The sequence below is a fragment of the Malania oleifera genome, chromosome 2 (genome assembly GCF_029873635.1).
Source record: "Malania oleifera isolate guangnan ecotype guangnan chromosome 2, ASM2987363v1, whole genome shotgun sequence".
NCBI classification, from domain to species: domain Eukaryota; kingdom Viridiplantae; phylum Streptophyta; class Magnoliopsida; order Santalales; family Ximeniaceae; genus Malania; species Malania oleifera.
Genome location: NC_080418.1, coordinates 5,474,132 through 5,501,540, shown reverse-complemented (window position 1 = coordinate 5,501,540; position 27,409 = coordinate 5,474,132). Strand labels below are relative to the sequence as shown.

The 27,409-nt window shown below is 36.7% G+C and overlaps 2 protein-coding genes across 8 annotated transcripts in view; both read right to left on the bottom strand.

Moving 5' to 3' along the window:
- Positions 1 to 4,505, bottom strand: part of LOC131149078 (PHD finger-like domain-containing protein 5A) — a 29,755-nt gene extending 25,250 nt beyond the window's left edge. For both annotated transcript variants that reach the window (XM_058099152.1, XM_058099151.1), the window contains exon 1: positions 4,323 to 4,505. The gene's annotated coding sequence lies outside the window, so the exon portion shown is untranslated. The remainder of the gene's footprint in view (positions 1 to 4,322) is intronic.
- A 1,684-nt stretch (positions 4,506 to 6,189) lies between these two features.
- LOC131149076 (uncharacterized) lies at positions 6,190 to 26,158 on the bottom strand. Of its 6 annotated transcripts, none has more exons than XM_058099147.1 (8): positions 25,993 to 26,158; positions 19,886 to 19,934; positions 19,554 to 19,800; positions 14,038 to 14,190; positions 13,438 to 13,543; positions 13,203 to 13,317; positions 6,551 to 6,613; positions 6,190 to 6,453 (listed from the first exon to the last, which is right to left on the bottom strand). In XM_058099147.1, exons 2-7 carry the CDS (start codon positions 19,931 to 19,933, stop codon positions 6,575 to 6,577), a joined length of 708 nt encoding a protein of 235 aa, XP_057955130.1. In that variant the 5' UTR covers position 19,934; positions 25,993 to 26,158; the 3' UTR covers positions 6,190 to 6,453; positions 6,551 to 6,574. The 6 variants fall into 6 exon arrangements, with proteins under 6 accessions (XP_057955130.1, XP_057955131.1, XP_057955133.1 ...); XM_058099148.1 differs by having other exon boundaries at positions 25,954 to 26,004; XM_058099150.1 differs by having other exon boundaries at positions 25,781 to 26,001.
- Positions 26,159 to 27,409: the final 1,251 nt, after the last annotated feature.

The window sequence follows — 27,409 nt, the reverse complement described above, 5'->3', positions numbered from 1 at the left end:
GTATTTGAAGCCGAGGCGAAAGCGCGCCTCACGAAGGTGAGGCGCACAACTATAAAAATAATGTAAAATGTCTATTTGGGGTAATTGATGTATGAACATATGTATATCTAGTAATATTAGAAATTAAAATGCCAAAACATTCAATAGCAAAATTGGAAATGTAATGAAATGTATAGCAAAATGTATAGTTTGTATAATGCATTTCCAAACAAATTACAAAAACCATAGCTAAATTCAGTAAAAAAAGTATTATGTATTAGTTATAAACTTGCATTAAACTACATATTTAATTACATATAATATTATAAGAAGCAGTAGCAGGTAGCAGAAAGAAGAAGGCAACGGGAAAGAACTGAAGAAGAAGAAGACGACTTACGAAGGTTCAAAGGCTCGAAGACGAGCTCGCTGCTAGTTCGAAAGGTCGAAGAAAAACTCACGCTGCTGGTTCGAAGGCTCGCAGATGAACTTGCGAAGGCTCCTGCAGGTTCGAAGGCTCAAAGACGAACTCACGCTGCTGGTTCGAAGGCTCGCGAAGGCTCCTGCTGGTTCAAAATGTGCAAGACGAACTCGCAAAGGGTCATGGGGACTCGAGAACAGGCCTAGGGCTCCTATTGGTTTGAGTCGAATGAGGGCTAGGGCTCTGGCCTCTGGCTATTTCTTTATTTAATAGGCTCAAAAATTTCAAGGTGCGCTTCACATAGCCAAGCACCCCTCTACAATTCATTGCGCCTCACTGTGACTCTTGCAGGTCGCCTCGCCTCACATGGGATGAGGCGCTAGCCTCCTTGCCTCTTTGCACCTCACGCCTAGGCGCACCTCATGCGCACTTTTAACAACTATACAGACTATTCCCCTTCAACCTTCCGAACACCTTCCATAAATGCTCTTTATGTTCCTCCAAAGTGAAACTGTAGACAATAATATCATCCAGGTACACCATAACAAACTTGTCAAGGTACTCACGAAATAATTGGTTCATCAAGGTACAGAATGTCGCAGGCGCATTCGTTAACCCGAATGGCATCACCAAGAATTCATATGCCCCATACCTCGTCACACAAGTTGTCTTCGGCTCATCCCCATTAGCAATTCTCACCTGATAGTAGTCTGACCTCAAGTTGAGTTTAGTGAAGTACTTGGCATGACTCATTTGATCCAACAAATCAGCAATCAACAGAATAGGATACTTGTTGTGCACTGTCACCTTGTTGAGCGCTCGGTAGTCTACACACATCCGCATGCTCCCATCATGTTTCCTCTAAAACAACATTGGTGCTCCGAACGGTGCTTTGGAAAGGCGAATATATCCTGCTACCAACAAATCATCAAGTTATTTTCTCAACTCTGCCAGTTCTGGAGGTGCCAACCGATATGGCCCCTTAGCAAGTGGTTTCACTCCTGGCAACAACCTGATCTCATGCTCCACACCCCTTTGTGGAGGCAAGTTATGAGGCAGCTTATCCAACATCACCTCCTTATACTCATCCAACACAGCTTGGATGGTCGTAGGCACCAGCTCTTGGCCTACTTCATCATCTACCACCATCATGACTAGTTATGTCTGCTCACCCTTTGTCAATCCCTTCTTGAGTTGCATGGCTTAAAGGAACTTCTCATCGTCTCCTTTCTTTAAAACGGCTTGCACCATGCAAGGATGATCCCTGATCAAACACAGGGAACCAGAAAAAGGCATCAGCACTGCCTTAGTCTCCCTCAGGAATTTCATTCCTAAAATGACTTGGAGGTCATCCAACGGCACCACTGTGAAATTTGCATGATCTGTCCACTGTCCAAGCTTCAGAGTCACTTGCTTGGCTACTCCCAGAGTAGGCTGGGCTATAGAATTCACCACTTCATGCGTACTAAATCCTTCTCCAAGGATAAGTTAAGTCTCCTTGCTTCTGTCTGTGAAACAAAATTATAGGTAGCCTCGGTATCCATCATAGCACGGGTACTCTTCCCATTGATCCTCAAATCCACAAACATCAGTCCTTTCGCTTGTGTGACTTTCAGTGCTTTCGCCTGCTTTTCCAATGCGTACACCAGCTGCATCACACCCATCCTCGGGGTATCCTCCTCTTCCCCATCACTTTCCACTACCTACTCCGTAATGGAACCTTGTACGACACTGAGTGATGCCTTGTCAGGGCACTCAATAACTCTGTGAGGGCATCGACACAAGTAGCATGAAATTCTACTCTTTCCAGTGGGTGTGTTGAACCCTCGAGACGATGAAACTTCTTTTGAAATTGATGTCTTATAGTCAGCTCAACCACTTTTGGGTTTGCCCTTCTTGAAAGACTTTCCGTTGTTTACCCCCTACGCCAAGCTCTTTGGACGAAGCGATATTATCACCAACGTAGTCAATCAAGCGTTTTGCGGCAGATCGTGCAATAGACAAGTCTTGTACTCTTTGCTTATGAAGTTCTGTCCTTGCCCATGGTTTCAACCCCTCAAGAAAATATAATAGCTTATCCTTTTCCAACATGTCCCCGATATCCAACATCAAAGCCGAAAATTATTTCACAAATTCCCTAATTGACCCAATATGCTTGAGGTCTCTTAGCTTCTTCCTAGCATTGTACTAAACATTCTCAAGAAAAAAATTGGACCTTGAGCTCTCTCTTCAAGTCTGCCCAACAGTCCACTACACAACGTCCATTATCAAATTCATTGTACTTAATATGCTATCATAGTTTGATGTCACCAACCAAGTACATAATCACAGTATCCACTTTCACCTATTTTGAATCCGTCCTCAAAGCGCGAAAGTCCTGCTCCATATCAAACAAGAAGTTCTCCAACTCTTTGGCATCACGGGCACCCTCATACGTCCTAGTTCTGGTACTTTGGTCTTACTAAACCATGGAGTGTTAGAGTTTCTTATAACAAGAACTATCACATTCACCTTTGCAATCAGGTCAGCCATCTGAGCTTGCAAGGTTTCCACAGTGTGGTGAAAGTCCTTTGACGTTTCCTTCATCGAACTTTGTTGATGCTTTTGTGATCCCTCCAATTCATCAACACGTTCCATCAGTTGGGCCATCTCTATGGCCACATTGTTGGTTGCTGTCTCAGCCTGTCCTTCCAGCACACTAATTCTCTTAGCATTTGTTAGCATGGTCATTTACCAAAACTTTACCAATCCCACAACAAAGGCAACTGAATTCACGTACCAACTAACCGAGCTCTAACACCAGGTGTCATGGACCGAGTATTTCACACCTTTGTCAATGGACCGTGCAGCGCTAGCTAAAGCCCTCTTGTTTAACTAGCTAGTCTATCATTTACCACAATTCACCCACAAAATACTTTTCATTATCCTTCAATCAAATATAAGCGAAAGCAGTAAGCATGTTATGAAAGAAGTAGCACGTAAGCAGTAAACATTGAAGCAACTTAATTCATTAACAACACTTCCGTTAACAATGTGTCTAGCGAGGGAGGCAAGCAGGCTACACACGTTGACAATAACTAGTGAATTTTACAAGTTGATGAACACTCACCCTCCCCTACAGAGTTTTAAATTCTATTCTCACTCTGACACTAGGAAACATCAAAGTGACCAAGAAGTCATACTACCTCTTTTAGCATAGGGGAAAATTACTACTAGAAAATAACCCTACACTAATATTTACATGATGAAAACCCATCCCAAACGCACGAGACAAGCGGACACAGGTAAGCATAATGCCCTGAACAAGATCAGATCGTGACGAGGCAAAGTGGGGCGGGGCTAGATCCCATGTGGGGCAATAGAAAAAGGAGTTCAATTTGAAACATCCAAAGTGAAGAAATACCAAACAACCTTTCCCTCAAATAAGAGATGAAGGTATTTGACATCATTGCCTTCTACCCTTTCACGTGGTACATACAAGGGCTTTAAATAAAAATTATGAAAAAAAAAAATTTTAAATGTTCTTCTGGAACTGTTCCTAAGAAAAACTCTATTCTTATGAGTTGGCGGATTGATTCTTAGCTACTTAATTGAAATTTATTAGTTAGCATTTAAGTTGTTATGAGTCCTCAAAAATTAACTCATAAAAACAAACCCTTCAGATACTTGTATGACGTCAGAATACTCCTAAATGCAGAGGTTAATCCTCACCTACTTAGTCAAATGCATATGCCTAGTGCCTACGGCTGAAAGATTGTTTATGTCAGAAGCAAAAGAATTAATAATTAATCAAAAACAAATTAGGGACCACTTGCTTCAAAACGTTCATATTTGGAGACGAAAAAATGCAAACACAAAACATACAACATTCGGGCAAGTTCTCTAAACGTTATAGATTAGCTATGAGAGAGAGAGAGACTCATACCTGAAGAGTTACTGCTGCAGATTGTCGTCTGCAGTGTCGAGGGATATGCTCGCCGATGGAGTCAGCGGGGACGCTCGCCGAACCGGCGGCAGGGTTTAGCGAGAGAGGTAAGGAGGGAACGCGCGGTGTTTAAGCAAACGGTGAAAGGAAGAGGTAAACTACTTCGGAGCCGCTAGTAGAGTCTAGAAAATTTAATATTTATGAATAATAATTTTTTTGAATTACAAAAACCTATAAGCCTTTTTTTTCATTAATCTGAAATGATGAACAATTCAGTTATTTAAAAAATCAAAATCATTGCAACCAAATGACAAATTCTACACATTTTATATTTTTGAAAATGTCAAAATATTTTTTTAATTAAAATATTTTTCAAATTTTAATTTTATATTGTATCAACATTCCATAAAGAGAAATGCAATAGAAAATGAGTTTCTTTTTTATTTTACTTTCTTTTTTTTTTCCACCAAAATCCTTGATCCAAACAAATTCTAACTATTTTTTTAATTGTAATAACCAATAGGCTTGGTTGAAGAGAAGAAGTCGAAGAGTGAAAAAAAAACAATATATAATTAATTCAGTTATAATACAAACCTGACATGGAGAGGAAAAGGATATGCTAAAGTGAAACCAATCCAAATCAGAAATGTTTATACCAAATTCAGCATGGGAGGTCATCAGGGAGAGGATTCTTGTAAGCGATTTGGTTTAAGCACAAATAACTTTGGATGCACAGTTTAACTTTGTGTTTGGAGACACATTAGACTTGTATTTATATTAGATTTCAATAAAATGTAATGTAAAATTGAATTAAAACTTGTTCAAATCCATCTAAATCTAAATCCAAATCCAAACATTGCATAAAGTGATTTTGCTCACATGAATTTGTGACTATTTTTCCTAACAAAACCTATATTATAGCACATAATTCCAAGTATAGCCTTTAAAAGTTAAACGAGTCGGAAGAAGGTTAAATTTTTAGTTCATGTTTGAAGCTTGAAAAAAACAATAGGAAGAGAAAGAAAAACACAAAAGAAATCATATTTTCATTTTGATAATCAAAAAAAATAAAAATATATTAAATCAATAAATAAAATTTAATTTGCATATCATAACATTTAATTTTTCTTAATTATTTATCATACTATAATAAATTTTTCTCCATTTTTGTATTTGATATAAATTATATATAAATAAATAATTTTTCTTCTTATTTTCCTTTACTATTTTTCCCCTCTCCAAAAATTGTCCTCAATTCAAGGAAGCCCTTAAAGTTTGTTAGGACTTAAAGATTTTACTTAAATAAAGGAAAGAAAAATAAATTCCTCGTATTTTCCTTCTCTATTAAATATTATAAATAATTTTTTATTATACTAAAATTAAGAAAAACAAAATATTAATGATGTGAAAATTTTAAATTTTATTTATAGATTTGATATATTTTTTATTCTCACTTGTTGACCAAACATGAAAATATGAATTCCTTTATTATTATCCTTTCCTTTCCCTAATATTTTCATAGTACCCCACGGACCCTTAATGCAGATAGAAATTATGTTATCTAATTTAGGAACTTCTGAAAAAATATTGCTAAGCCACAAATTTCCTAAAAGCACACATAAATTCACAAGTCAATTTGAAGGAATATAAATGAAAATGACATAAAAAAGTTTAAACTTTAGAGTTCTCTTGTTCAAATATTAACCTCCCACAAAGGTAAGATGAAGGATTGGGTGCTCTTAAAATTGGAGGCTTAAAGATTATCACAGATTCAACAGTGAAGGGTACTGAGTTCAACATAGAGCCCTCCGACTAGAGAGATTTCTGGGCATCAACAATTTGTCAATCACAGCATAATGCTTCAATAAGTATGAAGATAGGGCTGAATAGACTCCTATTTGATTGCCTTTATACAAATATCCAAGTATTTGAGTACAAACATTAACATTCACCAGCAACAGAATGCAACCTGCTAGTGCAATATACAAAATAAAACTCGAGACAAATAGGACATGTCAACACATAATTAGGCAAATACTACTTTGCCCCATCCAAACAGCGACCTCTTCATTAGTCACCCATCAAAAAGCAACAACTTCAGAAGGCCAGAGCTTCAAAATCCTGGATCCGGCTGCAAGCACATAAAGAAAAATGAACCATCTGCTGCATGTGTGCACCCTAAAGGAAACACAATCAAAAGCTTCCATTTGATCTGTCAACTGTATCACCTCTACGATGCTCACCGCAAGACTCTAGCTGCCATCCACAGAGGCAACGTCTCTATTTACAATCTGCCATCACAAAATTCATTAATGTGGAATCGTGGATCATTATACTATACATGATATACCAACATAAAGTAAACAAAAACATCTCCCATTCATGTTAATGAGCTGAACCTAGCACTTATATTTCAGAATCAATACAGGGCAGGCTTGAAAATTCTTGCTCATGAGCTTCGTCTAAGCAACAGTCAGGTAATTATAAACAACTCACACAAACCAAACAGAACATACCTCAGAAAATGTTATTTCAGTTCAATTTCCATGTCAATTAATTGAAAGTTATGACATAAACATTATAGGCTCGATCCTGAAATTTCTTAAGCATAAATAGTTTTCAGCTTTTAAACTTCAGTTATCCACAACAGCTGTGTTGAAGTCTATGCAGAACAGGGAATATAGAAAAAGAGGCAATTAATTGATCCCTGTATCATGGGCATGATGACAGAGCCAGTCAAATTGCATGTGTGCAAAAATCAGAGACACCACCAAAAGGTTTCAATAAGTAATGCACTGGTACTAACAGTAATGTGACCCAAGCTTGTTCTTATAACCAGATTGGAAGAGGAACCAGACGGCTGTCTGGTTTCCTGTTCTGCCAATCCAACCACTTTTATTGCAAGTCTGAATGCTTTTCTTTTGTATATTTTTAAAATTATAATATAACCTGTTAGAAGAGACTTTTTTTTTAGTTATTATGTGGTGTGAGTGGAGATATTTTAGTCTTGTATGTCTTTTTATTATTATATAAAAGGGCAGACCTGGAGCTGTACATAATGCACCAAGAAACTGCCACCAGACTTTTCTCTCCTCAATCTCTTCTTCTCTTCTCTTCTTTCTTCTCTTCTTTTCTCCATCTATAACTTTACAACATGGGATCAGATCTCCTCTAATCTAATTTATCTAACTTTATTTTGGACACACTTCTTTTTTAGTTTTTTCTCTTATGTTTCCCTTATCAGCTTTCAGATGTGACTGCCTGGTTAGTTTGAGTCTTCTAGGACACTATTCCTCTCAGTTAGGCTGTGTATCATCCTTGGTAGGATGCTGTGTGTATTCAAGAAAGTTTGCTGACATGAATTTAGTTGCATACTATTTTTGGTATACTATTGTTGCTGTTTTAATGTTCCAATAGCTGGTCATAAGACTCGTAACCTGATGATGTTATGTCGATGTTTGTGATTGATTGCATACAATCTTGTATCAATTGCTGGTTGGTTTCAATTGGTGTTCAATGACTATTTCTGGTTCTTGCCTGCACTTGCATCTAGTTGTTGCCTGCCATAATGCCTTCAGCCGCAGCCAGGTTGTTTTATTAAGTGCATGAGGTCCTCTGTTGTGGCCAGCCTTGTCATGTGTGATCAAGTGATTCCTCCTAGGGTAGTATTTTAACTTCAGTTTGGTGCACAAAGTTACCTCATGAAGTTCTTATGTATTCTGTCCTAGTTTAGTAGTTTGTACTTCCTAATACTGCATTGTTACTGTGCCGTCCATTCATAATACTGGTGCATGCTGATTATAGTGCATTAGGGTGGTTTTGATGGCCTCTACTGATTTGCAGAAAGAGCTGATACCGTCAACAAATGGATCTCAGCCATCAAATTGGTTGGATCTGCCAACTATGTGTGGTTAGTAATGCAAAAGGGAAGTCCCAAGTATTTGTTGCAGTCTCCAAACTCCCAAGGATAATGAAGATTGGGGAAAGGAAAATGACAATTAGCTATATGGTTGTGGAATAGCATGGAGCCACTAATTGCTACAAATGTGATGTTTCGTTTCATAGAAGAGTAAAGGCCATATAGGATAATCTTTCAATAAATATTCTCACAAAATGAAAATCAAACTCACGTATTTAACCTCTTTGAGAAGCTTTTCATGACCATTGACCAAGAAGGTAAAAGTATAATATGATGGGTATGAGGAAGGTAAATAATATCTATCAACTTAATTTAAACATTTAGATGATTACAAGGCAACCTCCACAATCCTTGACTGCCCAGTTTTTGGGTTGACTCTTGGACTTCAACTGATATTTTAGCAGATTCTTACCAAAAAAAACCCATACCACCCATTAATGAAGCACATGCTAAATCCAATAAAATCACCAAAGATGGCTCTCAGTCTTCACAAGCTTCTTCTTGTGATGCTCCAGATTAACCGTGTCTAACAATGTGTTGGAATATGAGGACAAGTTCAGCTGGTGGTCGTGGCAGTAGTAGTATATTAGGGAGAGGAGTCCATTGCAATAATTCTTACATCTGCACATTGTGGTAAGGACGATGATACTATTGATCGTTGTTGGGATATTCATGAGAAACTGACTTGGGCTAATAAGTCTTTTACCGAAGGTGATTCTAATATTGAAAATTAAAGTACACCTGGCCACTCTGGTAGTTGGGTATATAGTCTACTGTGTCTTGAGATGACTATAACAATCTTGTTCACATTGTTCAACAACTCCAAACTCAAGTTTCTACATCTAGTGCTATTGTATAGTCAGGCTCCTTACCTTTTCATCCTCCTCAAATTGGGATATTGATTCAAGTGCCTCTCATATGATATGTAGTCCTAACTTAATACTTAGTAGTCCTTGAAACCCACTATTTTACAATTTAAAGTGGGCAAAAGACACTAACCTCCCATGAGGTTTCGTAAAAGGACACTAACCTCCCCTAAGGTTTCAAAATTTCCAAAAACCTTTCGTTAGGTTTCAAGAATTCTGAGAACCTTCCTTAGGTTTGTTAGAAAGACACAAACCTCCCCTTGTATTTTGCAAAAAAAAAAGTCTTTTGATGGCAAATTTGTATCTTTTTGGCAAACCTCAAGGGAGGTCTATGGCATTTTTGAAACCTCAAGGGAGGTTAATGAAATTTTTGAAATTTCAAGGAAGGTCCGTGTCTTTTTGTCAAACCTCAAGGGAGGTAAGTTTCTCTTACCCTTTAAAGTTACTCTGATTATGGCTCAATTAGACCAGAATTTGGACCTCATAACTGTTATGTGACCCTTTTTTTCCTTCTTGTTCTGTCTTAAGATGGATGGCTTGTACTATTGATGTGGTGGTGCTAGATCAAATTCTTGTGATATAGTTTTTCCAATTTCTATTCATAGCATTCCTCTAGATCGGTGGCATGCTCATTTGAGTCATCCAAATCTTCCAAAAAAAAAAATTGCAATAATTTTTTTTCCTGTGTTCAAGTTTATATCTTATTTTGAGTGTTTAGCTTGTCAATTAGGAAAGCATATCAAGACATTTTTTTTCATCTGAAGTCAAGTCTCATGGTAAATCATTCTCTTATCCATTCAAATATTTGAGGTTCGTGTATAGTCAAGAGTATAACCCGTCATCGATATTTATTGTCCTTGTGGATGATTTTTTGTGTGTGACTTGGATCTATATGTTAAAAGACATGTCTAAATTTCTTGATGTATCTACTCAATTCTACTAGAAAGTAAAAACTCAATTTGGCATTAGCATTCAAATTTTTCGATCTAATAATGCACTTGCTGTTGTTCAAAATGAGTTTTAATTCTTTTGCTTGGCCAAAGATATCATTCATCAAATGTCATGCGTGCATACTCCACAGTAGTATGAAGTAGCTTAACATAAAAATAGACATTTGTTTGACATAGCAGTCTCTACTCTTTCATATGCATATTAAACTAATTGGACTTTGGATCTATGCTGTTTTTGTTTTATGCTTAACATTACGCCTTCCACTGTTCTTATGGGGCAACAATTCCCTTCTCTGTCATGTACCTAAAAACATTCTCAATTGTGCCTTGATTACATGTTATGTTCATGTTTCACATGCTCTATCAAATGAGTCTTTGTTGTGTATTCGAGAAATTACAAAGGATATAGATGCTATAACCCCCACACTTGTCCAAAAAATATTTTAATGCATATGTTAACTTTTTTAAGGGGACATTTATTTATTCAATGCTGGGTCTCCTCTTTGGATGAATTTCTTTTTAAGTCCATCAACATTTTATAGTCCCTCCTCATGTGTTAATCCTCGCGTTCCTACCCTCATACCTCTAGAGTCAATCCTCTTCTAAATCCATTGATTACTAACAATTAAGGGTTATGAATAATAAAAAGCATGCACAAACATCACTATCACCATACAATCACTTATTTTTCCTTTCCACTATTTCAATGAGTGGTTCTAGTGCAATGTAACTTGGCTTTACCAATTGCTCACGGGAAACGTAATTGAGCATGTATTCAATAGTCTTTGCTTATCCTATTGCTTATCATGGTTTTACTCTTCACCTTCCTAGTCCTAAGTGTTCTTAGCTTGTCCATTTCCTCTGTTTTTCTATCCTTTCCCCACATATTGAAGTGCTTGCTAACCCCAAGTGGAAACATGTAATGGTTGTTTAAATGAATAAGGTACTAAGGAGTTTGTTAGGTGATGTTGGGTCTACACCGCCAAATGTCTTTTCAATGGCTCCATTAAACAACTTAAGGCTCGATTGGTTGTCAAATGACACACCCTTTTGAGACTTTCTCTTGTTGCTAAACTAAACTTGGTTCGTGTGCTATTGATCATGTAATAAATTTTGATGGCCCCTCGTACCAATTGAATGTGAAGAATTCCTTTTTTGCATGGAGATTTGCTAGAATAGGTATACAGAGAGCAACCTCCTAGAGTCCTAAATATGTTGCTCAAAGGAAGGACAATAAGGCATGTAGGTCGCACAAGGCCATTGATGGTCTTATGTTGTCTCCTCAAGCCCAATTTGACAATTTTAGTATAGTTGTCTCTTCATTTTGTCATTCGGTCTTTGTCAATACAAAAGAGATAGCTTTGGTACTTGTAGTCGTTTAGGCGTGACCTGATCAAGATTGAAAACGTCTAACAATGGCTTCAAGCAAAACTCTAGTCAAGGACTTAGTATTATGCATTACTTCCTTAATATTGAAATTGTACGTTTTACGGAGTTGAATCTCTATCTCAACAAAGATATACCTTGGAATTGCTAAGTGAGACTACTCTGTTGGGACTTAAATACTACTACGAGGCCAAACATGAAATTGTTTAGGGATAATAGATTGGACTTTAAAGACAAACTTCAATAGAGTCAACTAGTGGGCAAGTCGATCTACTTGACCATCACTAGGCCTAACATATCCTTTGTTGTGGAGGTGGTGCGTCACTTTATGGAAATTCCCCAAACAACCCCACTAGGATGTTGTTTGTAGGATTTTATGGTGTCTCAGAGACACTCAAGTTTGATATATAAATATAACAAAAAAATGCAATATCATGGGACACACTGCTGTAGATTTAGTTGGCTCTGTTGATGATTGAAGGTCAATCAATGGATACTGTACATTTATGGGAAACAATATTGTTACCCGATTATGTAAGAAATAAATAATTCTAGCAAGAACTAGTGTTTAAGCAAAATACTAGGGCTCATACTTTGAGTTTATGTGATTGTAGTCTCTTCTGTTCAAAATGGCATTCTGAGTAACAAATATATGTTTTATGATAATCAAGCTGCCATTTATATTGCTAGAAACCCAATGTTTAAATCAAAGTATATTGAAGCTGACCACCATTCGTGAGGGATGTTGTGTTGAAGAATGTTGCGAGACTTCATCAAATTATGGAAATCAGTTAAGCAATGTTTTCACGAAGGCTTTGTTTAATCCTACCTTGTCTAATGGTTCTAAGAAGTTGGGTTAGGTGATTTTTTTTTTTTTTTTTTGGGTGGGGTGGGTTTGTTGGAAGAGAACATGTTATTTTAGTAATTATTTGGTAAAAGTAATTTTGTCTTGCATGTCCTTTTAGTTTTTATTATTAATATATATGGACATCATTTCTACTTTATTTTAAATGGAAAATTTGTTTTAATATAACCAAAAATTAAGAAAAACTAAATATTAATGATGTGCAAAATCAAAATTTTGTTTATATATTTGATTTTTTTTTTCTTTCTCACTTTCCTTGATTACCAAACATGAAAAATTGGATTTTTTTATATTTTCCTCTTTTTTCCCTAATATTTTCTAAGTTCCAAACGAAGCCTTAATGGTTTCTCATGTAAATGAGAAAAGGCTCAAAACCAGATAAAACCAGATACTGTCCGCTCTCCAGTTTCTGCTGGCTTACTGGTTTTTCTGGGTCCTTCCAGAATTTTAGCATAGTTGAAAATCAATATAGAACTTTAACAGGCCTCAGCAGCCAGTCCATTCTGATTTTCAAAACTTTACCTACTAGAAAAATGGCCTTTTTAGACCAAAAAAAAAATGTTTGACCATAACCACCAGAACATCATCCTTTCAGAAGATCAATGAACGTAATTCTTTTGAGCAAGTTTTACATGCATCAGATGTGTTAAAGCTTCATATACATTGTTGGCCCACAAGCTAATAGCTTAAGCTTTTAGGTAAAGTGGTACTCTAACAAGATGAAAATCCCCTTGCCTGTACATGTTGCACAGGGAATTGCAATAAATGTAACATGGGGCTTGCAGTTTGTACTTTCCCAAATGAAACTCTCCATATAAATGAAGTATAAATATTAAAGAAAACCACAAAACCGTAAATATTTTAATTCAAAATAATCTAGAGTCCAAACTATACCTGTGATATGTACTCTTTAATTTTGTCTTGCACTGATCCATCTAAAGCCCTTTCAGCAAGCTCATAAAACAGAGTGTTACCTTCAGGGCCATTAACTTTGTCCTTTTGCAGATATCTACAAAACAGTAACATGCTTGGAGATTAGAACAAATGGTAACATCCTTCAGAGTATATCTATAGACATCACCATCAAAAGCATTACAAATAAGCAGTCCATCCTGTAAAAAAATTAAACCTTTGTTGCACTAGTGCTTCCAAAGCTTGCTTGATATTTCCAAGGACTGGATGGCTGTCATCACTTTCAGATAATCCTATCCGCCTCAAATGATGCCAAAGGTTTTCTGCAACACTTTCACATTAGGTTGATATAAGAAAATGGTGAGAAACCAAACTAATAAAAAGGAAATATGCCCTAAAAAGTTTACGAGGAATGTTGAAAACCAACATCAAGGACCAATTATAACAATATGATCTATTAAATTGTTAAGGATGTCATATCTAAACCTGAAGGTTGGAGGTTCAAATCACAAAACAGCCTCTCCAAGCATGGAGGTAATACAGCATACATCTTGTCCTCCCTAGACCCCTGATAGTGTGGGAGCCTTGTGCACTGAATATTACATTTATATTTTCTCAACAATAATAAACTGATATGAATGGGAAACCACTAGATCTTCAGAAAAAGGATTCAAGTACAAACCAAGGGATCATCTAGGATGAACAAAATAAGACTGATACCAATCCCAAATTTCTGCCATCTATGCTGATGTTTTGCTTACATACAATTGTTACATATAAAATTTAGTTCATGAAACAACCCAATTAGAAAGCATACCTTCAGGGATTTTGCCTCCAGCAAGATGTACAATACTAATGATAACAAAAGTAAAACCAGTCAGATGTGCTGTATTTACATCCTCAACATATTTCTTATACACGTCAGCAGGTAGCTGACTTGATAAAATATAAGATTTTGCATCGGCAACACCTGTAACAAGACATGGTCAGAAACATAGAGCTAGAATATAGACAATAACAAATGAAAGGATGTCTGCAATTTGAAAAAATTGAAATCCTTCTTACTGGATGATCATGATACTTCACAAAAATGGTAATTCGTAACAAATGATTCAAATAGTTATTTAATGTAATACATGAGATAAATAATTGGTAAAAAAAAAATCGGTAAGTGAATAAGTTTAAAATATGAAATTCCTATATTACATACCCTTCCCAGCAGAAGCATTGGACTTTTTAGCAGAACTTAAATATTCTTCTGTAAATCCAAAGAAAAAAGGACCAACCAAAGCCAATAATGTTCTCCTAGTTCCCCATTATATTGGCTCCACCTGCCTTAGAATGCAACTGCAATAATTAAGTGTCTATTTGGTATTGTTGATGTTTTTGGTTTTCTGTTTCTGTTTCTGTTTCTCCACAGTGAAGAAACAGATTATAAAAACGCATTTGTCTATGTTGTCAATCTTCTGTTTCCATTGCCAACTTTTAGTTGTTTGCAAAAAATTGAAAACCAAATTTTATGATTTTCAGTTGTTTTGGCAACCTGTGGCCAGAAATTTTAATAACCAAAAATAGTTTTTTTGGATTAAATTATTCATTATATACACTTTTAAATTAAAATCAAAATTAAATGATCATATGAATTTAAATATAATTAAAATAAAAATATACATAAATTTCAAAAAATAATAATAAAGTCAATTATAAAATACTTTTACTATTTTCAATTGTCATGTCCAATAAATTTTTATTGCATAGTAAATTTTGAAAGCAAAACAATCAAGTAAAATAATTATAATAAAATTTATTTTTATTATAGCATTTTTTTTAAATGTGCATTATTTGTAATTTTATTATTTTAATCATATTTTTATAATATTATTTGATTTAAATATGAAAATGAGCATTTTTTAATTAAGTGTTTAATTTGTAAATTTTAAAATATTAACCAAACAGGTTGCTAATTTCTAATTTTTAGTTTTTATTTCTGATTTTTGGTTTTCGTTTCTCTAATTTTTGATAGTGATACCAAACGGCCACTAAGATTTTATAGATTATACTGTAGGGTGTCAAGCCCTTGAGAGGCAGCCCTACAGCCAAAGCATGTGTGGTAGGTGCCAGGCCCTCGAGGACCATCCCTGCAGCCTAGTTTAGCCCTGCACCTAGTGGTGTAAACTAGTCAAGAGCCTCAGTATCAGCAAGTGAAAACTGTGCAGAATACTTGCACACTGCTGCTCTGATGGATCTCCCATTAAGAGGAGGGAGCTGCACTTGGTCTAGTTTTAAAGAAACACCCTCCTTCTCTCTGCGTGATACGTTCATTATATCAACTTCCTGAGATGAGGAATTCCAGGGTCTCTTCAAAAGCTTCTTCCAAGATCTATATCTGATCACCATCCCATTGTCTTGGAACATGGGAGTATATAGAACGGTGGATCATGCTTCAGATACAAGGGAATGTGACGCGAGGCACAGAATTTGGGAATCTGGTTACGGATTGGTGGGAACAACCCATGGAAAGAGATATACCAAGCAGCAAGCTTCATCTTAAAGCTAGAAGAAAAGGCTCAAGTTAAAGGGATTGAATGAGGAGGCATTTGGAGATATTAACATAACCAAAGGGACTCCATGGAATAAATCAACAGGTATGAAACCAAAGAGGTCGAAGGTGGGATAAATGATAAAGAAAGAGAGTAGAGAGTTTCCACTAAAGGAGATATAACCCAGAATGTAGAGATGGAAGAAATCTCTTGGAGGCAAAAACCCAAAGCTCTAAATGGCCAATGCTCACAAGAGATACAAATTAATAAATTCTGTTGTAATCAATGGAAAGCTGCTCTCTACAGGAGGAGGCATCAAGGAAGGGATTGGTAGCTAATCACCTGAAGGAGGCCTTTAATTTCAGAACCAAATTGGGTAAGTTACAAAATGAAGCTACTGGAAGGGGGAAGTAAACAGATTAGAGGACCCTTTATAGAGGAAAATTTTATCAGGGCCCTAAAAGACTTGAATGGGGACAAAGCTCACAGACCTGATGGGCTAACCTTGGCCTTCTACCAACAACGGTGGCTTACCTTGATGTCAAATTGGAAGACAGCTGCCCCCATAAAGGTGGCCTTCCTTGCTTGGGAGGCAACACATGGTAAGATCCTGACATTAGATAACTTGCAGAGAAGGGAGCCGTCCATCGCTAACAGATGCACCCCTTTGCATAGCTGATGCTGAATCAGTTGAGCATATCCTCCTTCATTGCCCATGGCCCAGGAATTTTTGGAATTTGGCTCTGAATTTGATTGGACAATGGTGGGTTATCACCCCAACTCTGTTGGAGGGGAACTCTGGCCCTGGAGAGGGATTCGGGCAACAAAATAGAAAAGAAAAGCTTTGTCTCTCATTCCCCTTGCAATTTTCTGGTGCATCTGAAAAGAGAGGAACAGGAGAATTTAATAACTCAACTTCAGTGCTTCAGATAAGCAGAGGGCAGTGGTTAACAGCAGTTACTAGTTGCCTAGTTGGCATAGTGCAATGTTGTAACTTGTAAATGAATTTAATGTAATCTTTGATCTTTGTGAACACCCTTCAGGGTGGTTGATCTTATGTATCTCGGGTAGGCATTCCATTTCATTAAAAAACGGTGGGGACTGTAAAGGAGAATTGATGGCTATTTTATAGGAATTTTATAATGAAGGCGAATATGCGGTCTAGAGACATGAGAGATCATCAACCAATCACCAAATTATTAGCAAAGGTACTTGCCATAAAGACAAAAATTTTAATCCAGAAAGCAATGGCATGCAATCAGCATGCTTTAGTTGTGGGTAGGTAAATTTTAGATGCAGCACTTTGGGCTAATGAAGTGGCTAGTGCGTGTCTGGCAGAAGACATTCAGAAGGGCGTTTGTAAATTTTATACAGAGAAAGCCTTATGATCATAATAATTGGGCATTTCTCATTTATGTCATTAAAAGAATGGGCTTTGGACAAAGATGGAGGACTTGAATTTGGAAATGCATCTCCCTGGTTCTTGCCCTGCAGTACGAGTTCAAGACAAGGGACCCTGTTTCTCCTTGCAATTCATTTTGGCAATGAGATGCCCAGCAAGATCGAGTAAAACAAGAGCTGATCCAAGGATTCAAAATAGGGAACTCCAAAGGGAAACAATAAGCATTTCTCATCTCTTATTTGCAAATGAAACAATTATTTTTTTGCAAAGCCGTAGAAGAACAAATTCATGATCTGAGATGTACACTTTAAGCATTTTAACCTAGTCAAATCTGAAAATGAACCTTTGGAAGAGCTCTGCCATTCCAGTATGGAGAGGACTGTATGGGAAAAGGTTAGCAGAGCTGCTAGAAGCAGAAGCCATGCTCTTCCATTTCTCTAAGGCTACTCTTGGGAACCAAATTCAGAGAGAAAAGAATTTGGGAACCAAAAGGTTGGCAGGATAGAAATTTCAGCTGCTACCAAAACAAGATAGCAAACTCTGACCAACAGCACTCTGTTCAACCTACCAATTTACTCTATGTCCATTTTCTCTCACTTACTAAGACAATGAAGAACATACAAAGGAGATTTGTTGGGCGATGGTGATGAAGTGTTCAATATCATCTGGTAAGAAGTGGAATAGTTTAGCTTCCTTCAAAACAGGAGGGCCAGATGTGCTAGAGCTCGACACTATGAGTAGATCACTTCTTTGGAAATGGCTTTGGAGATTTTTCAACAAGACAGCCAGCTATTAGAGGGTGATGTTGAGGACCAAATACTATCCCATCATTAAAGAACACATGGGGTGAGATTATGTAAGTTATAAGAACAGAAGAAAGGTGACCATTTTAAAGGCTTAGCCTTCCAAGTGGGTGAAGAGAGCAACGTGTCCTGGAATAATGTACATGCAAGAACACGGCTCATAAAGATCAGTTTCCTGGTAATCCACTTTTGAATCATAAAAAAGATCAGCTTCGTGGTCAGGCAGAACAGAAAGCAGATTAGATGGTGTCTGAAGTTGAGCTTTGTAAGAACTAAGAAATGGTCAAGATTTAGTATTGGAAGATTTTTTTAATCTTTTGAATATCCTGCAAGCCAGCAAGGTGAAAGGAAGAGATGAGGATGGTAACATATGAATTCATGCCAAGAAAGGGAGGTTCTCTATTTAACTACTTGATTCAAAAAGAGGAAGGGGAAGTATAGACATAAAACTTCCCTAGGGAAGCCATTTGGAAAAGCAAGATTCCTACCAAGTACTAAGTTGTCTTTCTTCACTGGGAAGCAACATGAAAAGAATACTTACTGCCAATTACTTGATGAAAAGAGGTCTTTGTACAACAAACAGATGCTATATGTGTAGAGAACAAGAAGAGACAGTTAACCAACTTCTCTTGCACTACAAATGGTGGAGGTGCTGCCAACCCCAGTTTCCGCTTCTCTGTGTATCATGTGGGCGGCAGCAGATAAGGTTGAGCTGGCACTGAAGGCTTGGAGAGTTGCTGATTGCAGGAAAAAAAAAATGATAAAGTTGCAGGATGCTATTCCTCTTGCAGTGTTCTGGTTTACCAGGGAGTAAGTCCAGAACTTTAGCAGGGGAACAAAATCTGTAGAAAGTCTGAGAGGAAGATGATTGTTTTATCTTAAGTTTGGACTAGGGGCTCTTGTCTATTAGTTTCTGCTCTTCTGTGGATTTTGTTGGGAGCCTTTTCACCAACTGCATATCAGTATTCTGTAACTGGTTTTTAGGAAACTCTCCATCTTCCTTTTTTCTTTTATTTTCACTACAATACCCTTACTTATCAAAAAAGAAGAAAGAAAGAAAATATGTAAAACCTTTTTCTTTTTCCCTCTTTAAATAGATAAAATTCATTGAATAGAAGAGACTTCTAGTCAGCACACAGAGTATACTGAGGCAAAGCATATGAACCCTACTTCCATTGGGAAGTTGAAAGCAACTGATTCATATTCATATAAAAGAGTGATAAGGACCCTAAGGTGCAATTAAATTGAACTGTAGGATAAGTGGGCATTATGAGTAACCGTGGACAAAGGCAGTGAACCAACTCTTAAGCTGTGAGCCAAAGGAATGAGTCCACCTTCAATGAGGAAGCCACTGCACCCCTAAACCACGTAAACCTGTAGGCTTGTGCGTTGTGCCATGGCAGAGGATGTCATTTGAGCAAGGATGTAATAACTTGAAGTTGATTTTGCCAATGTGCAAGTGATGCCATTTTTTTCATGAAGTAATACCAAAAGGTTTGCTGGCGTTGCCTAATGTCTTCAATAGTGAATGTGTATCCCAAATAGTGATATACTTTTATTGATGTTGTACAGCTGCTTAGCTGCTTACTTGATTGTGAAGAGCGAGCCTGTTTTGTTGATGATGGACGACATCGTTGAAGCTCCCTCATTTCATAACCAAAAATGCTTGAGAGCTTCTCTCCGGCTCTCTTAATAACATAAGCAGGGAGGGATCGTTGACGATAACTCTTTGTAATCAGTTGAGTAAGCTCATCTCTCTTAATCAGGCACCCTGAGCTCTGGTGGGTTTTAAAAAGGAGATAGCGGATAACTTCTGCGACAAGCTTGTCCAATTCCTGTATTGAGAACATTTTTACTAACCATAATTATCCTACCCATTAAAATATAAATCAGGGAATGGAAGTGAAAAGCAACATGCACCTCTTCAGACATGTCAAACTGAGAAAAATCTTCACCAAAACTTGCCATCCTGAAGCAAGAATAGACAAAGGTACTCAAACATGGAGGAAAATTAGAACGGAGAGAGCAATCCAAAATAGTGAAATGCAATTAAGTTTGAGAAAATACCCATATCAACAGTAATTAAAAATTCCCTTCAAAACTATTTTTTTCTGTTTGATAGACAAATGAAAATCAATCACAAGCAGACATAATTTACAACAAAATATTACGAACATAAACAATGGTAGCTTGGACATTGCAGTTTCCCACTGAACCTCCTCCCAAAAAAGAATAAATAAAAAACAAATTTAACAAAATAAAAAACAGAAACTAAAACAAGCAAACCAGCAAAACAAAGTTTTAAGCAATCTCTCCTTTAACGTATTATAGAGCTCTTGCATCCTTCAAAGGCTCTGTGATTTCATTCCCCACAGACAAGCCAAAAAGGAAAAGTAACAGTAATCAACTATTCATTTTCTTCCTTTCTCTGCTTGAATGCCCCTTCAAGCCCATAATTCTCCCATATTAGAACCTGCTGCAATCCAATTAACTAACACCTATAATAGAGAATGCACTTCCCTTCAAATTTATGGACCAATGACAACTAACAAGCAGATAGTACACTGTACACTCTCTCTTTTTTATGAATACAAAATTTACTGGACACAAAGAAAAAAAAAACTCTACGAGCAATTTACAAAGGCAGAGCTAGAAATAAGAAGACTGTACAGCAACATGAAAACAAAAATCCTAACCCCTAACTAGCAAGGTCCAAAAAAGTGAAAGGAAATATCAATTGTTCCAAACTTAGACCTGAAGAAAGAGAATATCATTCTAAAGACTTTATCTGTAACAGAACCAGCTGAGTTTGAGCAGCTGTCTAAGACCCTTGCATTCCTTTCTCTCCACAACGACAAGAAACAAAATAACAAGATTGGAATAGCCAGCCATATAATTTTTCCTTCAGCGGAGCAATGCTTTCTAATCTAGCTTACTAAGAAATCATAGTTCTTTGGGGCAAAACCCAGTTGACTCCAAGATATTCCCAGAATACCAAACCCCTCTCTGGAGAAATCACAGTGCAGCAGAAGACTAGAGGCTCCACATCCTCTTCCTCCTTGCAGCACAGAGAACACATAGTAGCCAAGCTCCATTCCCTTTTTTGAGGTTGTTCAATGCAAGGGTAGCATTCCATGTCGCTGTCCCAGCAAAAAAATCAATTTTTAATAGAACAATCCTCTCAAAGGATTTTATGATTTTATCATTTTATCCCTTCCATTGATTTCGAATTGAGCTTCAAAAAAGAATCCGTAAAAAAAAATGGAAGTACAACCACTTCTTTTCAATTCCTCAGTCTTCTTGAAAAGATAGGATTCCTCTGCATACCTCCTTCCTGCATCATCACATCCTTGACTCCTTGCCACCTTATTGTTTGAAGCAAGTCACAGCTCTGGAAATTTACTCCTAAGCAACCCTTCCCTGCCCCACCAGTCTTACAGAAAAAATATGGATTCCCCCCTTCCTACTGAGTATACAAAAATCTGCGTAAGCAACATTCCAAAGACAGGCAACAAAGCTAATTTTACAATCTTCAGATTTTGATGAGTTCTCACCACCTCCATATTTCCATACGATAACCTTCTTCCATAAATTGTTCTTTGCTCCATATCTCCAAATACACTAATCCAAAAGACTTTATTAATGAAGTACAAGGGTTTGAACCCCCCCCCCCCCCCTTCCTTTTTACTAGGCTTAATTTTGTTCCAACTTACAAGGTAGTATTTAAATTCATTTGAGCCCCTCTCCTTAAAAAGATTCTTTGGATGGTTTACAGTCTTCGTGCAATCTGCATGGGAATTACTCCCAAAGATAAGAAGTAAATGAGTGGTGAACTTAGCACATTTTTCACCAAAACAATGTTTATTCATGAATAGTTCACTCTTGCCCAAGCTCACTATTAGATCTGAAATTTCGGCAAAGCAAACAAAGATCCCCTGAACTATTTTAATTGATCATTATTTCCTGTGCAAAGAATCAAAGTGTCATATGAAACAAGTAAGTCCGACACGCACCCACCCATCCCTTCCTCTTCAAAGCAACAGCAAGAAAATGAAGCCCTCCTCCAATTCCTTAAGAAGCAAGAGGCTCGAGCCTTCCATGACAAGAACAAATGACAAGGGGGAAGGGTCCCTTATCCTAATCTTATGGACATGTGAAGAAGCCTGCTTTTATTTTATTTTTTATTTTTTATTTTTTATTTTTTTTATAGAAATAGAGATTCATTAACAGAAAGGAGAAGGATTTACAAGGATCAAGGAAAAGATATCCTCCTAAAAGAAATAAAAAACAATTAAAATTACAATAAAGCTCCCCTCCAATCCCTATGAAGATCCAACAATAACAATCTTCGAAAAAAATGGGTGAGCCCGAAAGGAACCAAGGAAAACAGCTCTATCCCATAGAAGACAATAGGGAGTTGTATTGCCATTAAAAACCTTTGTGCTCCTTTTGATCCACAAAGTCCAAAATAGGACTAATACAACACTTCTCCATAAGGCCAGCCCTTTCTTACTCTTCCCAAAACCTCTATACCACACAAGCAAGAATGTATCAACAGTAAAAGAAGCCTGTGAATTCACCAATCACCACCAAGAAGGAATGTAAGGAAATGCAACGCCAAATCTAATTTTGCCATTTAGTGTGAAAACCCATTTGAATATACCAGATGAAGCTCTAATTCACATTGACACAAGCTTCTTCCAAACCTAACTTGCAAAGAATTCTTTTCCTCACCTTCCTTGCACGTAATGCACACACTCATTTGCTATGAACCATGGTTTTGAAAACCAACCAGTGGCCAACCCAGTAAAGCCACTAGGTCGGTTGGACCAATGGATCAAGGATGACCAGTGACAACAGCATGATATCTTATATATAATTATATATTTTTATATAAATTATACATATTTATATACAACAATGACAATAGCAAGCCTCAAGTCCCACCATGTGGGGTTGGCTCTATGAAATTATGAGGGGTTGGCTCTATGAAATTATGAATCCTTTTTCCGCCAATTTGCAAATTTATATATAATTATATATATGTAAAAGTAAAGTGTAAAATCAATTATCTGTGTATAATTGCAATCAAATATTTGTCAAGAATTAAATTCATAACTATAGATAATGAAAAAAAATAAATTAGATTAAATGTAATCACCACTCCTCTTCAAATGTAATTGAAGTCTTTGTGACCATAATACCCAGTTAAATATGTAACTTGAATGATAGCTAAATAACTTAAACTAAATTCTAAGCATCAAATCTTAATGCATACAAACCAAGCAAGGTAAGGGGAATGATTTCGTGCTTTAGTTTGAAGAGAGGAAGCTTTTGGAGATGGTAATATGCTCCAAATCCAATTCACTTTATTATATACCATGAAACAGATTATTACAAATTTATTGAGCTCTAGTTATTTTATCAATTCAGTATTACAAACCACAACAGAACAAAACCAATAGATTCCACGAAATATTTAACAGCTCATACTAGTAGCCACGCACATTGAAATTACAGAACTGGGGAGGGGGGTGACAATTGCAAGACTGCCAATTGCCAAACAGAGTTGCAGGACAATCAGAACAAAAGGCAGCTCTGGGTAGTCTGAACCAGCAGCAAACCAGTTCGGACCAGGTTGGCTTGTTCTGTTCCGGCCTCCAGGTGGCCTTTCCAGGTTTGCAGCTTCACCCAAACCAGACAGGTGGCTAGTTCGGTCGAACTGGTTGGATCAACCAATCCAGTTCAGTTTTTCCAAAAACATGCTATGAATAAAGCATATAGTACTTGTCAAGTACATATGAATAAGTTCTAATTCTAAGATGCCAGATTGCCCAGCACTTTCATAACCTTCCAACAAACAACTTTGTTATGATTTTGTATGCACTCCCCAGGAGCAAGGGAGGAAGGCAAGTGCAAATTTGTCTAACCCCAGTGCTTATTTCACTATTCAGCTCCCTAGCCACCTCAAAAACTTCTTTGGTAGAAGGTGGTCACAAACCAGTTGCTGGTCTCCTCAATATTATTAAACTTAACAAACCCATCCAACACAAGCGTCCATCCGCAATATGCCATATAAAGCTCCTTAGATATCTAACAGTTTCTACCTTAATGTCTTCCTGGTTGCTCAGTTCCATCCCATTCACCACTAACCAGCTAATAAAGTTTCTTCTCTTGCATGCCTCCCACATTTTATCCATAGCTCTCTTGACTTCAACCTCCAGCAATTTTTTTGCATTCTGCAGAAGATTTAAACATATTTAGATTGTTCCTTTCAATTTGGTCAGCTGCAAACAGGCCTATTGTTTATTCTTTCCTATCTATATCAGAAAGTTTACTTCTGACTTCATCCTTGACTCTACCTTCATGTATTCTTCTGTGTTCCAGAGTTTCAGCTGGAGTTCAAGCCTTCACAACTACTTTTCTAAGATCCAATTTGGTCACCCTTCAAAGACATATGTAGGCAGAAATTCTTGACTAAATCATAGGAACATTAACATTTTAGTCACATATTTTTGAATTTAAAAGGCCTTTTTTTTTTTCCTGAAGTTAACCCCATTGCTTTCAAGCATGATAGGCAACAAAACAACAACAAACAACAAAACTCTTTTTAACTCAATTAGTTCCAATTTCTACCCAAGCTCTTCTGCTATTCTGTACTATTTTTCATGGGAATCCTACAGGCTACAACATAGAAATCACCCCCTATATAGCAAAGAACTGATCATTGATCCCTGACATCCTTCAACTCTTGACATAAAATACCCTTTCATTGTCATTTGAGGGTCCATGCAACCCTGTAAAAACCCATGAATGCTATCTTGTTTTGGCTTAAAAAATCTGGACATAAAAAATGTTCCCAACAAACTATTTTCCTTCTCTAAAAAGTTCGAATTACAATAACTCACACTCTCCCCTCAACAAATAGCACATAATTTCTACCATGATAACCATTTTGGCAGATTGTCCAGCTTCAAAAAATTTTGAGCCCCACAATCTTATTAGCTTCCCAAAAATGGAACTTCCTCTGACACTTCATCTGTAAATGCATGCAGGAGCTCCCCAGAGCATCACTTTCTATATCCAACGAGTACAGATCAGGAAATTTACCCTTAAAACCTTAAAGGATAATCACCACACCAGCTGTGATGCCAAAATAGAATTGCATCCCCATTGCCATCGAAACTAACTTGTTCAAAGAAAATTCTTAGCTTTTCCTCATATTCTTCCAATACCCAACTCATGGGACACTCAGCTAGCCAACGGCTTTAGTTATTTATTTATGAATTATTTTCCGCCTCATACTTTACCTCTACCAACTTCCTCGAGAGGCCTTCCTCTCCCAAAATTTACAAATCTATTAATTCCCAATTCCCCTTCATGAAAAGACTGCATCACCTCTCCCCTCATCAACCAGTGCTTAAACTACGCCCATTCTGCCTAAAGGAATTTCTTTCGGATGTCCTGCAAACTCCAACCACTATACCCAGTACCAGGGAGAGGAGAATAATAGAAAGCCGGGTGGGGAAATGTACGCGCGACTGATAAGTGTTAAGACTATTTCCCTTTTGGACCAGTAGCTCTTTTCTCGCCTGCCAACTTCTTTTCAAATCTTTCAACTATTGGGTCGTACACACCTTTAGCCGTAGGAGAACACCTCCCTTAAATCACAACCCCAGATAAATAGCAAATAAAGCATACATGAAAAGAACATCGAAATGAACAAAATAATCAGAAGCAACAAGTTCAGAAATGTTAAGTCAAACCAAATTCGAAATCTAAACATTCCAAAATAAATTTAAAAAAAAAAAATACCAAATCTAAACATTTCCCCCCGTTTGCTTCAAAATGCCAAACCCTAGCTTGGTTATCCACTATATGCTTGCAAAGCCCCAAGCCTAATTCGCACATAAGAAAAAAAACTAGAACCAGAGCTTCAGTTTCAGCTTGAAATAAATTTCATGACATATGGTTCAGACGGTTCAGACCTTAGAGAGAGAGAGAGAGAGAGAGGACAAGAAGTTCACCTGAAACTCAATGGAGAGAGAATAGCAATTTAATCGTCAACTGTCCGCTGAAGATGGCTAAGGAATCAGCCTTCGTTCACCTCTCATTCACCATCTCATCGCACAACTCTTCCTCCCTTCCTTTTTTTTTTTTTTTTTGGAGTAAAGTAGTCTTGAGACAAAAACGAGCCCAGAAGGATTTGAACACTTGACCTTATGAAAGGTACTCCCGCAACTTACACTACCACCTGAACAACACCCTGGGGTAACTCTTCCTCCCTTCTTCATTTGCCTCTCATTAGCCATATCCAGCCGCACAGTCTTTCCTCTGTTTTGCATTAGTGTCTCATTTGCCCAAAAAAGAAAAGGAATGGAAAGCAAAACACGATTGTCGCGACGTCCCGGAGCGCATGTGCCCAGGCGGCAGGGGCGAAATTAAAATTAATTTTAAATTTTTAAGGAAAAGTAAGAAATTTGAATCGCCACTAACCTTTACTGTGGTTAGAAAACATGATTACTATCCCGTTAGGGTAAATGGGTCTACGTTACTAGAGTTGGGGTCGGGAGTTCTGTTACGCCAGGGTAAGGTACGAGCACCCCCTATGCGCCTGTTCTTACAAACGATACCTAATTAATTCAGAATTATCCCTAAGTTAATCTAATAAGTCTTTCAAATTACCCCTCTATTAGTGGATTTACAAATATACATGTAGTATAAATAAATAAATAAAACAAAAATACATGTACTATATATATTCCCTCAGAACTAAAGTTACGTGAATCCCGAAGGCTAATACCCTAACATTAAAATCATAAGGATAAACATACACGAAAATAAATAATACTATAAAATAATAAAAATAAATATCATAATACATGATACAAAATATAAATATACCCAAGGAACAAAAATACTAAAAGTATTTAACATTAATAATAATTAAAAATAGTGACAATATTGACAATAATAAAAACATATTACTATAATAATAGTCTTATACTAGTAATATCATATTAATATTGCGACGCTACACTATAATAGTAGTATATAAAATCATAATAATACCATACTAATATACGTATTAAATAGGATAATAATAATAACGAATAAATAATAATAGTAAATAATAAATATGATAATAATAGTAAGTAATAAATGATAAGGATAATAACAAATAATGATAGGAATAATAATAATATATTTATGGTAATAATAATATACATATTTTATTTACCTTAATATTGACACCCAATTAAAGATTCAATACACACGTATATAAACAATTAATTAATGAAACAAATCAAATTAAAGACAAACAAATAATGAACTTATAGAAACCTATTCAAGCTATTACTGATATGCAAACAATGAGTATGGTAACTTCTAAACTTATAGTAATAAATCAAATCAAATTCGATATACAATCCTGCATCCAAA